Here is a 13546-nt window from a genome sequence, read left to right on the forward strand (position 1 = left end):
CCCAGCATCCCCCAAGGCGCGTGATTCAAAAGTTTTTGCCTAGTAGGCCTATAAATATTTTTTCCCCGAATTAAACTTTTTTTTTTTTTTATCGACGTACCATGAGTCCAATCAGCACCCGACAGACAATTTATGTCGACGTTTAATACGTCCAATCAGCGTAAGAGGGTTAAATACTTTAAAATGAATGTGGGATACTAATTAAGATCATCATCATAAAGTAGTGGGAGAATTAAGACCACAAGTTCACTAATACCTATAAATTTCAACAAAAACATTTGTAAATCGCAAAAATACAGGCAAGCTTGAGAACAGTCAACTTCGACCAGAAGTCTTCTTATGCATACCACAGCGCTTCTAACAAGACAGAATCTCATGGGTACCACCTTCGTTAAATCTGGCAACCCAGCGCCGAACTGAAAGCCTCCTAACACCCAGGTGATCCGATATCTGCTTCATTTTAAGGTCAGACTGCTTCAATGCACATATCTGCTATTATCTGTTGATTCAAATCACAGTCTTGGCCCATATCAAATTCACAGGGGGGAATAAAGTGATACGTGATAGGCAAAAATTGCGGTAGGAGCGCTGGCCAAAAAATACATACTGCCTCATATTAAGCATTCAAACACTTTGACTTAGAGCCCTCTCCTTGCCAAGTGTCTAAAAGCTCCAGCCCTTTCTCTACGTGTTAAGCCTCCTAATGTACTGACAAAATTTCTTCCCAACTTTTCTGTTCCTTCAAAATTCGACAAGATATTAGGTCGCTTCAACGCCAAGCGGCCAATAATCTTGTCGAGTAAAGTAAATGTACGCATACCATCTACAATAAATGATAAAATATTTATATCAAACAGTAGATATAGCAATAATATTTGAAGTAAACATGCAGACTAAATCATCCTGATGCATAATGCTTGATATAGGCTATTATGGAAGATGATGGTAACTGAAGTTTAATATATTTTATCACAGTTTATTAAAAGATGCAGCAAATCCGACTATAATATTGTAGAACAATGTGGTTTTATCTCTGGTAGGTAAAGAAAAAAATCTCATGAGTAATCATTTACAAATAATCGATTACTCAAAAAGAAATCCGATACTAGAATTTTCAGGAAGTAATCAAAGTAGCGCATGTGATGACGCATCACTACAACAAACTGTGTGGTATTTTTCATACCATTGTGTGGTATTTTTCATACCATTATAATAAAGCTAAAATTGTTAGATTCTTATTTTCTTTTTTCATGAAGAAATAATTATACAGATACTCCTCGTTTAACAAAAGGGTTCCGTTTCAGTGACCATGTCGTTAAAACGCGTTTTCTCTTTATTTCGACAAATACAAGTAATTTCCAGGCATATATTATACGTACAAAGAAATAGCTTCCGACATAGCCTACTACTTGGCAAAGTTCTGACAACGCTTTTCATCATTTTATTACTCATATATTTTAACTTCATCATTTTATAGATTAATTTATAATGTATAATTTTCTTTAAAATAGTGTAATACTTTACTTAACGCATTTAGCCTACATTCTCAGTACCTGCACATTATTTAGCAGTGACTTTCATATTCTAAATTTGGTATTTCATAATCATAGCTATAAGTTTCTTTGTCATTTATTTTTATTGTAGAGGATAGTGAGATGAAAAAAATAATGAATGAATTTCGGTGATCGCGGGGCATTTGAGTGTTGCCATCAAAACTAAACAAAGCACAAAGCCATCTATTGAGGAAAGTGAACACTAAACTATTCACTAATGGGATAAGCATTTTCTAGCATTGATAAAGATTTACATTTGCACTTCTTACCTCTAGTATCATCTGATTTCATGGGTAACGTATCGGATACATTATGTAAATACAGTGTTGCATAAAAAAATTTATCAAACTGTATTACATGTTAAATCTTTCAAGCATACTAAGAGTAAGGAATTATACTAAGAGTAAGGAATTCTGGCATGCCAAATGTCAGAGGATTGTCTAGTAGAGATTTCTCAAGTGGAATATTTAAAAAAATATATTTTCAAGTTAATATAGGAAACATACTTTCTTTTCATTACTAAAAATTATTTTCACTAAAACAAAGATAGTACCACCCATTCAGCCGGGCAATGAACTAATGTGGCTGAATCAAGCCAACCAGTGGAGTTCCCATACCATAGAATGCCGCCTTTAAGAGGTTCAAATGTATAGCTTTTCTACTTTTATATAAGTGCTATCTACAAGAAGTTGAAAATTTTGTGTCGACTAGGTCAAGAGGTGCATCTTATTGAGGCATGTTCATATTACCGCACTGAATTTATCACTTAAATAACTCAAAGACTAACAATGATAATCCAATTCTGATTGAAACATATAAAATACAATCTTATCCTTTATGAATAAACCATGACATAGAACTTATCCCACCTTCTGTAGATGATACTCGGAAGCATTGTTATCTAATTGAAACAATAATTTTTTACATTAAAAGATCAATTTTCTTTTGCAACAGTTTTTAAAATATTTTCCACACGTGTTTTCCATATTGATATAAATTACCGAAATACAAAATTCATATAAATGAAGTACACTGCTTCATAAAAACAAATAAATTACCTTTGGCATCAGTCTTGAGAAGCTGTACAAGAGAATTTTGTACTGTGGTTAGCTCGCCACTATCTTCCATTTGAAGCAGTTGAGCCAAGATGTCTGCTACCTTGGGAACCAACTCTGTTTTCCCCTTGCACAGTGTGGGTAGGTCTTTGATGGCTTGTTTGCGAATCTGACAAAATGAAAAATTGTAATTATGCAACCTTTCCATGCAATACTGACCTTAAGTAAAATCATAAAAATCAGCAACTGTACTACAGGGTGTGACAACGAACATTGAAAAATTAATTTGAAGAGTTTTAAACTGCAGACCTCCAGTACATGATACATATAATGTACTTTAATTCTGATGCTCTAACTTATGCAATCCTGCCAACACTACTCACCGCAACATCATCATCTTCACAAAGGTCAAATAATGTATTCAGTGCCTGATCCTGATGTTCTGGGAAGTATGTATAAAATCTAGCAATGAACTGAGAAGTTAGCCGTCTTTCTCCAGGGCCTCCCTTAACACCTGTAAGTATCTCGGCAAACTCCTTCTTATGCTGAAAAAGAAAATTCAGTAGTTTATTAGTCATGAAAAAAGATCTTGATCTTGCACAACACCAGCACTTGAATAATGTATTGAGACAATACCTCAAAACTAATCCCTCCCAGTTAATGAAACAGACATAGAAAGCCTGGCTAGTGTAATCTAATTAAAAACAAATTAATAAATAAATCTCGCAATTTACACGATGTAGTATGTACATAATGAATATTAAATTTTGATAATCAAATATGGTTACTTCCATATAACTTACCATGTAGATAGTTACATAACTATAGTTTCCACTTGTACACCAGCTCAAAATCAAAATTTTAAAAAGTAAACAGTATTTTCCTAACTAGGGTAACCGACCGAACTGCGACCATTTCACTCGAAAAGACCACCTTTTTCCACTCGATATTTAATTGGTGAAACAACAAAACAATTACATCTTTACGCGTATCATTCAAAAGATTGCAGTTTCATTTACAAAATCCCAATTTTTAAAAGTAAATTGAATTTTTCCTAACTATACTAACCTAGGTCCTTTACAATAGGAATTACTCAAGGCAAAGCCTGGACGCGGCCGCTGAACTTTCAAACAAGGGAGTGCAGTAGTTATTTACAGTTCGGTTGTTGGCTATGCCAAGACCGGAGTTGAGTGTTCAATTTGCTTTCAGCCCAGATAACAGATTGAGGGGTGGCATGAGGTGGGCAGTATGTGTAAAGGACCTAGGTTTGTATAGTTAGAAAAAATGTTATTGTTATAATACAATTAAGTTTGTTCATACTTACCTGGCAGATATATATAATTAAAGTGCCCACCCACCTCCCCTCAGGAGACAGTGGCACTGATAAAATATGAATAGAAAATGGGAATAGTTCCTGATATCCGCCTCCCACGGCGGGAATGGGTACTACCACCTGGCCGCCCACTGCGTGTGCCGCGAATTTTTAAATTCTGTCGGACTTCAGAAAATACAGCTATATATATATCTGCCAGGTAAGTATGAACAAACTTAATTGTATTATAACAATAACATTTTGTTCATGAAACTTACCTGACAGATATATATATCGCTGAATCCCACCTTCGGATGGTGGGAAGAGACAGAATAGTATTTTTTGGGAAACTTAAATTAAGTAGATGATATACATCTTAGTTCCTCACCTGTTAGCATAGCCGACTTCGTGATTACTGTCACCAAAGTCTGCTTCTGCGTTACTAGAGTTGCCAGCGAGGTAGAGACCTGTAATGCTGGTGCGCTCTAAATGATCTATCAACGGGGGCGTGACCACAATGTGACTAGACCATATGACCATACTTCTGAGGGCAACGAAGCTAAAACCACCACCTGACCTAACCTATCAAAGTTAGTTCCATAACTTCTAGGCTAAAGAAAAGGAACGCGCCTCAAGCGACCAACCCTTCAAAGTTAAAAGCACACCTATCCCTTTTCTATAGGATAGGATTCGTGTTGCTTCCTGCCCCCAATAATATATCTACGGATATGTATGGTCCTAGCGACTTACGGATCTGAAATGTCGTCTTCACATCCCGTCGGGAGTGTGAAGCGAACACAGAGTTGCTTCGCTAAAGCGTGGCACTCAGGATGTTACTGAGTGTCATGCTCTGTTGAAATGCTTCCGAGGCCGCGCCCTCACCTCTTGAGCATTCATATTAAGAAAAAATCTCAAATCTTTATGCAAACACAATGAATGAGACCTCTTAAAAGAACTCCTTGGCTATAATGCCAGGGTGTTTTTTGGACATGAACCAGTCTGGTCTTTTTACGGAACACAGCAGATTGTCCGTTGACCTTGACTTTCTATAGTTTTATCAAGATAAAACTTGAGAGACTCTCTAATGCCCTTGCCCAATAATTTGTGCCATACCCTTGGTCTCCAAGCCTTCGGGTCAAGGGTTAGACAGGTTTTCGTTCTTATCAAGAACGGAATGCTTAGAGGACAGACCGCATTATGTCCTTTAAAGCCAAAACCTCTGATGATGGCTAAAACCTCACTAACCCTCTTTGTCGTGGCTAGAGCGGTTAGAATATTAGCCTTTCTGGTCACGTGTATTAAGTTCGCAGAAAGGATAGGTTCGAATTGCTTTCGGCATCAGAAACTCAGACTACGTCTAAGTTCCATGCCGGAACCTTTGATCCAGAGAATTTTAAGATCTCCACAGACCTCAAAGATCGTGAAGCTTTGTTGTTTGACAGAACCGAATCGGAGCCTAGAGGCCGTCAACAACATATTTGCATATTCTACAATAGTTAGGACTTCTAGCTTATCTCATACTTCAGACGGAAAGATAGAACCATAAGGAACTTCACAGAGGTCGAGGTGGAGGAACAGTCATTTCCCTTCACTATCTCCAGAAACGGCCTCCTCCGATTGAACACTGAAAATAGGCAGCACTGCTTTGCCTTGGCCAAGAGGCTGCCATTACTCTTGAAGATCTTATCGCTCTGTACCGTTGAAGACGAAGGTAGATATTGAATGCAACCTACGTCTTCACAGACAAATCGAGAGAAGGATTCTCAAGATTCTGAACCTGTGCCTACAAATGACTGAAAACGCTAACCGCTATTTCATTGCTGTCCGGTGAGAAGTCGTAGTTGCAATGAAAGCGGGCGTTCTTCAGTAATGAAAAACACAGGGGAAAGCTGCCTGAAGAACTGCTTCTCATGGGCTGAACATTTGGAAGTAGAGCTGTCAGGTCGGAGAGTAGGCGATGTCTTTTGACATATCTGTTAATTCGGGTTGAACAATGAACAATTATTGTACACCTACGAATATGAGATATTTTAAAGACAAACCCAGATGTCTGCAAAATCATTCGCATTATCGCAGTGTGATGCAGCGGGAGACTTGTACAGACTTCTGTTACCGTGCGTTAAACAGAAAGATGAAAGAGTCTAAGAGATATCTCTGTTGAAAATTCTCGCAATATCGAAGGCGATGGAATCTATCGTCACAGCAGTAGATGGTCCTTCATAATTGCGAGAAACCCCGTTAATCAGAGACCTAAGTCATTGATTGTTGGGCAGAGATACGGTTCGGTAGTCAATCAAAGCAGGAGAGAGAGAGAGACATAACCAACCGTGCATCTCGGAGGCCCAGCTGATACTGAGCTGCTATCAGGCAGTTCAATACGCAGTAGCTGAGCTTGAGCTCCCGCTGACTCGTCATCCTGAGTTGCCAGGTAATCCATATTCCACAAAGGAATGCAGTTCTTGGCTAGAAACACGAGCATAAAAGATATGCTCGAGCAATTATATTTAGGCAAAACGAATTTCGGTAAATATAAAAGTTGAAATGGTGTGTCGTGACAAAACCATAAGGTATATAAAATTGAAACAAACTCCTGATGGTTGCAGGCAACCCAGAGTTGCAGTTCAATTAGAATACTTCTCGTCTAAGTCGCAATCCGTAGAATAACTAGGATATGCGCCTACCCCTCGGACAATTCAACTGCTTAGTAGAATCATGTCGCGAGGTTAATATACGTAGTATATTTATAGGATCTGAACAACGATCTCCATCCTAAATTCTTTCCTTCAAGAAAACAAAAATAAGGAATTGGAGATCGACCACCTTCGATCTCTATCAAAGAGAGTGAAGGAGAAGTCTTCCTCGAAGGAAAGCTTCAATGGTGAACAGAATACTAACTGCCTGAGTTGCCAGCTACTCCCTTTACGAAGGAATAGGTATGATATTATCGAGCAAAAGGAAACTCTCAAGCAGGCCTATTTAAACGAAACAGAATTCGCTAAAAACAGAAGCTGAGTCGGTGTTGTCGTAACAATACCTGAAGAGTTGTTCTTACTCCGAAAACTCTTGGAAGGTTGAAGGGAGTGTCAAATAAATACATTAGAACAACAGTTCTTTCGGCTTCTATCCGCAGAGGTAAATACGATATGCGTATATGCTTGACCCATGCGTTAGCAAAATGACGCAAAGATAAACTACGAAAGTATTGTAGTAATTTGAACATCGAATTCTCTACTACATCTTTCCTCGACGAGGAAGAGAGAAAGAAAGGAAAACGACTGTCCACGCTCTAATGAATGAGGCTTTTTAAAAGAACTCCTTGACTCGTACCAAGACTCTTTTCCAAGAAAAGGGAGTAATATTCGAATAGAGATCATCAAGAGAGAACCGAGGATCGAAAGGACCTGTTCAATGTTCTTATGATATTGGACATAAGACTTCCTGGATCTAGTCTACAAGTCTTTTTCTTACTCCCCGGATGAGCCTCTGAAAATGAATGAGAGCTCTTCCGAAATTTGTTAACGAGTTTATCCGCTTAAACGATAAAAACGTTAAAATCTATGTCAATGAGAAACTACCCCATTTATAGAGGGGTCCCCCACTTAAATGACAAAACGTTTAATATCTTGACAATGGGGAAAACGTCCTTACTTGACAAAACTATTAGCACTTTGCTAATAGGGGAAAACCCTTTAACATGACCGAAAGTCACCCAGGAATCCGAGTATATAATCTTCCCGATTCTCAGAGAAATCGATGAAGAGGAAAGAGGGATCGAAGAAAAAATTCGGGTATGTCTCTCCGCTAACTCCGAATCCTTTTTTGTAAAGGAATGTCCTGTGGAGAGTCCTGAAAAAACCTCGTCTTGACGAGCGTTTATAAAGCGTCAAGCGTCCTAAGAAACGTCGTGAACAGCAAATAAGACGCCTTTACTCTCGCAAAGCGTCCTGCCGAGCTTCCACCGAAGCGTCCTGGCGAATGTCCACAAAAGCGTCCTGCTGAGCGTCCTCAAAAGCGTCCTGCCGAGCGTCCTCAAAAGCGTCCTGCTTAGCGTCCTCAAAAAAAACGTCCTGCTTAGCTACGAGCGTGTCTGAGCAGAGAACACCAAGTCTTCTGAACGACGTTTCAGAGAGGAACTCGTTGAGCGCCCTGATGCATGCAAGGCCCGCCAAGAGGCGTCCTGGCGAGCGACCTTTCCAACATCTCAATGTTACGACGAACCGCGTTTTCCATATGACGTTGAATATTTTCAAGGGACGTCCTCATGCGAGTCTCCATGGAGAGCCGCACGCTGCTCCTGAAGTGTGTGAACACTAAAGGAAGACGTATGGCTTTCGTCTTCAAGACGGGCCTTAAAGACCTTCATACCTTCTTACAAAGACAGTGGCCGCCTGTGCGACAACTTGCGTCTTAGTAATGAAAAAGACCATCTCCAGAAACGCACTCAGCAAAGGAACGCCGAGCGTCCAAAAGACACCCTCGCAAGGTGCTTGCCGAGCGTCCTGGAGAATGTCTCCACTATAGGACGTCGAGCACCTCCAAAAACTTCTTCACGTCTAAATTGCCCTTCTTATGCCGAACCAGAGACATAAGTTGTTTGACTGTGCAAAGCAGCTTGCCGGACGTCAAACTTATCAGCTTGCTTTTTCGAAGTAAAGCGAACGTTACATAACGTATACGGAGCGCCATTAGGAGAGGAGACGAATACTGAGTTACTCCTCCAAAAGGTGGAATCTAGAATGTGCTTGATTACCAAATCCTTTTGGAATGCTAGCGAGGTTGAAACAGCTCTAACTTCATGAGCGTTCACTCGCAGGAGGCTCAAATCACTCTTCTGGCAAGATGAATGAGCCTCCTTAATATTTCCCTTAGGAAGAGCCAGTGCATTCTTCGAAAAGGGTAAATGTGGTCTCTTCCTGAGCACCATACATTACCCGAAGGACCCTCTTACTTCCATTCGTTTATGTAAATATAACTCGAGAGCCCTGACAGGGCACAGGACTCTTTCATCCTCTCGTGACGAGAGAGAGAGGACGTGAAGCGTCCTCTTCTCTAAAGCTTCTTTAGGGGGCGCGAGTCCTTCCGAGAGCTCCAGCCCCTGTGTGGGGAGGACGCCTTGGAGGACGAGAAGCAATCCTTCAAGATTCGTGCACGTGCTCGATCTTCGGCAGACCTGGGAAGCGACAACAGGACCTGCCCGAAAGGAAGCCAGATCAGCATGAAAAACCCGTAACCTTCCTTCGGCTTTTGACATGCCCTCTTCCCTGGTTTCCTGGGAGTCCGACAGAGGTATAGGCCGGCCTAGAGGCGTTATGGGGCCGATCTGACGTTCCCTCCTAACGAGAGAGAGGACGTGCAGCGTCCTTTTCTCTAAAGCTTCCTTCTTAGAGGGCCGCGAGTCCTTCCGAGAGTTCCAACCCTTGCGCGGGAGGACGCCTCGGAGGACGAGAAGCAATCCTTCAAGATTCGTGCACGTGCACGATCTTTAGCAGCCTGGGAAGCGTCAACAGGTTCTGCCGAAGGGACGCCAGATCAGTGGGGAGCCCCCGTAACCCTCTTGCGGCTTCGACATGCCCTCTCCCAGAGTCCTGGGAGTCCGACAGAGGTCCAGGCCTAGAGGCATTATGGGGCCGATCTGACGCCCCCTCCACAACACAAGGGGCACTACACTTCACAACACTGATTGGAGAGCGAGCACTTTAGCCTAAGATTACTTGATGTAATCCTCTAGCAGACACTTCTACTAGGCCCGTAAGCCATACCACAGGGTTAGGCAAAATAAAATCTACAGGAGGTTAGAAGGTTCATTATTTCTAACTTCTGTTTACCTTTCTATAGTTTTATCAAGATAATGTGGAGGAAAACTCCTGATTCTAACACGCTCTCAAATGCGTACATGAATCCTCCTTCTTCCGTAATCAGTCACACATTACACTAATTACATTGAACTTATGCAAAGAAAACATGTAAACGTCATATCTACTAAGCGAGTGTCTACCGAAAGTTCCGGTAGCCTCACCTTACCATGCAGACAACAAAGTCTGAAACTAGGCTAACTAGCTTCAGACATCAAATGCAATGAAAAAATTTACGATAGCGTATGCCTAGCCACAAATCCAAGTTAATAATCGAAAGAATAATTAGGATACTTAAGCGGCTAATGAAGTTTTAAACAAAATCCTAGGCGGAGGTCTGTAAACAGTTGTTTACCGACCGGCGACAGAAAAAATATGAATAGAAAATGGGAATAGTTCCTGATATCCGCCTCCCACGGCGGGAATGGGTACTACCACCTGGCCGCCCACTGCGTGTGCCGCGAATTTTTAAATTCTGTCGGACTTCAGAAAATACAGCTATATATATATCTGTCAGGTAAGTTTCATGAACAAAATACAATTTACTTTCAAAAATTATGATTTGTTCCTACACAGTATACAAACTGCCGGTCCTTTATATACAATAGGAAGACTCACTAATTGGTGGGACTCTGAGTGAGTGAACTTCTGAACCGACTGGAATTGCAGCCTACCTGGGCTCCTCTCCTAGTCTTTAGAGCGAGGGAAAGGGACCTGCCACTTGACTTCTGATCGGAGTTAGGCAACCGCGAGATCAAAGACAGTCTTCTGGGTTTTTCCTTATGGAGCAAACCGTCATTCGCCTTTAGGGGAAAGCGAAGAACCATATGTCAGAGACTATACGGCAAAGATAAGGCAATGGGTTTGTCTTGTCTGGGATGCCCTATTTCCTGCCTTGTCAGGGAAACAGGAAGGAATGTGCTTCTATTGCTAATAAAAGAATAGAATGAGCACTCCAAGGAGTGTCTTACCTGCGTCCATGCTTGGTCCAGCATGTAACGATCTACGTACTCTATGCCTGAAGGGAAAGAGTAGGATGAAAAGAATGAAGAGCCAGTCACTGCAATCTGCTAACATGTCCTGTTACAGGAGCTGGGTATGCTACACCACTTGTTGAGCAGCCACCACTGGTCCCAAGAAAAAGGTGTCCAAGGACTTGTGGGCAACATCCTGAAGGTAATGAGAGGAGAAGGTAGTCTGGCGTGCCCAGACCCCCGCCTTCAAAACCTGTTGGACCGACAGTTCTTCCGGAACGCGAGGAAAGGGGCAATGCCCCTGACCTCTTGAGCTCTCGGACGAAGGGCACCAGTGTTGTCGCCTGCAGCAGAGTACACCTCCCTGATTGTCTAAGGAAGCCAGAGATACAGTGTTCTTGGACACCTCTTCCTTGGGGCCTCCAGTGTTAATGAAGAGTCGTCGACACTCAGGCCGAAGATATCGAGTCCTCCTCAGGTAGCAGTGTAGTGCTCTAACTGGACAGAGTAGCATCTTGTCTGGATCATCATCAACAAGGTCACTGAGGGAGGGGATAGAGAAGGACTAGTCGGGTGTGAGGGACCGCACGATTCTGAGTCTTCACTGTGAATTCCAAACAAATTTTAGCATTACCAATCCCCACCCTCTCGTGTGCTTTACATCGAAGGAAAGTCCGTGAAGTTGTCCTACTCTCTTTGCCGATGCCAAGGCTAGCAAAATGACAGTCTTGAGGGTCAGATCCGTCCGACGACTCTCGGAATGGCTTGTACAGGGCACGAGTCAGGGTCTGCAACATGAGTCACATCCCACTCAGGAGGCCTGAGGTCCCTGGGTGGGCAAGACCACTCGAAGCTCCTCACAAGGAGAGAAATCTCAAAAGAAGAGATGTCTTTCCCTTTCAGCTTGAGGACCAAGGCTAAGGCAGCCCTATAGCCCTATACCGCTGAAATGGAGAGGAGCTTCTCTCGACGAAGGAAGAATAGAAAGTCCACGACCTGCTGAATAGTGGCTCTGATCAGAGATACCCCATCTATGACACCATCCACATTAGACGGTCCACTTCCCCTGGTAAACAGCTGCAGAGGACTTCCTGAGGTATCCAGCCATCTCTGTCGCTGATCGACGTAAAATGCCTCTCACTCGCAAGAGATGGTGGATAACCTCCAAGCGTGAAGACACATGGACTCCACTGCTTGACGGGATCTCTCTCTCAGTGCCTCGACGAGATGAGCCAGAAGGTCAGGATACCAAACGGCCTGAGGCCATTTGGGTGCCACCAGAATCATCGTCAGATTCTGCATGATCCGCACCCTGTTGAGCACGGCGCAGATCAGACATAACAGGGGCAAGGCGTACACTTCCAGGTTGTCCCACGATGTTGGAATGCATCATCTGCTGCTGTCCACGGGTCCAGTACAACCGAACAGAAGATTTCCACCTTCCTGTAGTACCAGGTGGCAAACAAGCCTATGACTGGACACCCCCCTAGGTTGAAGAGCCTTTCCACTATGTCCTGGTGTAGGGACCACTCAGTTCCTACAACCTGATTCTGGGGGCTGAACTTGTCTGCCACTACATTCCTCTTGCCCAGGATGTACCTGGCTTACAGCTCTACTGCGTGAGCCAAGGCCCACTCATCCACCTGTATTGTCAACCTGTGGAGCTCAAGGGAGGGAAGTCCCCCTTGGTTGTTGATATATGCCACTGCCATGGTTTGACGCTCATCAACACCAAAGTGTCCCATCACTCGTTCCCGAAACTCTTGGAGAGCCAGGAAGGTTGCCTTGAGTTCAAGAATGTTGATGTGAAGGTGCTTGTCGCGATCGTTCCACACACCTACAGTCAGCAACTCCTCCAGGTGTGCGCCCCACCCCTCGTTCGATGCATCCGAGAATAGGAGCATGTCCGGAGGGGGAGTGGGAAGATCCACTCCTACCGTGAGGTTCCTGTCGTCCAGCCACCAATCCAGGTCCTCCCTTCCCTCCTGTGAGAGGAACAAGGAGAGATTGAGGATCTCGTGACTGGGACCAAAAGTCCCCGAGTCTCCACAGAGGAGACAGCAGGTGCAGCCGTTCGTGAGGAACCAGCTTTTCCAAGGACGACAGGTGACCGATCACAACCTGCCAAAGCCGGGCAGGTTGCTCCTCTCTTGACAGGAACCATCGCACTACCTCTCTGAACATGCTGATACCAAAGTCCAAGGGGAAGACTCTTGCTGCTACCATGTCTATCAGCATGCCCACATACAACGTTCTCTGCTTGGGTTCGAGATTTGACTTCTCCAGGTTCATAAGGATCCCGAGATTCCGGCAAAACTTGAGGAATCAATCCGTCCTGCAGAACTGCGAGCGAGAGTTCGCCTCGAGATACCTCAAGAGACTTATTCTGTTCGAATGTGCCCAAGCTGAAACCAAGCTGAACACTCTCGTGAACACATGGGGAGCGGTCAACAGTTCAAAGCATAGAGCCTTGAACTGGTAAATCGTCTCCCCAAAGACGAAGAGGAGGTACTTGCGGAAAGACCTGTGGATAGGTATGCGAAAATATGCATCCATCAGATCCACCATAAGCATGAATTCGTTCTTCCTGATGGAAGCCAGCAATGAGCGTGCTGTTTCCATCTTGAAACAAGTCCGGCGAACAAATCGGTTCAGGGGAAAGGTCTACAACCAGTTTCCATCCCCAAGAGCCTTCTCTAAAAGAAAGATTTGACTGTAAAAGCCCGGAGACCTATCCGACACAATTTCTATAGGGCTCTTCCGCAACATTGCTTGCACTTCCTGCAGCAATGCATGGTGT

General features: G+C 43.2%; 1 protein-coding gene across 3 annotated transcripts in view; it reads right to left on the reverse strand.

Moving 5' to 3' along the window:
* The window catches only part of LOC135197833 (apoptosis inhibitor 5-like), a 74486-nt gene that overhangs the window by 40578 nt on the left and 20362 nt on the right, over nucleotides 1-13546 (reverse strand). For all 3 annotated transcript variants that reach the window (XM_064224984.1, XM_064224983.1, XM_064224982.1), the window contains exons 2-3: nucleotides 2992-3153; nucleotides 2612-2777 (exon numbers count right to left, since the gene is read on the reverse strand). In XM_064224984.1, the coding sequence (XP_064081054.1) occupies nucleotides 2612-2777; nucleotides 2992-3153 (328 nt within the window). The remainder of the gene's footprint in view (nucleotides 1-2611; nucleotides 2778-2991; nucleotides 3154-13546) is intronic.

The sequence above is a fragment of the Macrobrachium nipponense genome, chromosome 21, assembly GCF_015104395.2.
Source record: "Macrobrachium nipponense isolate FS-2020 chromosome 21, ASM1510439v2, whole genome shotgun sequence".
Lineage (NCBI taxonomy): Eukaryota > Metazoa > Arthropoda > Malacostraca > Decapoda > Palaemonidae > Macrobrachium > Macrobrachium nipponense.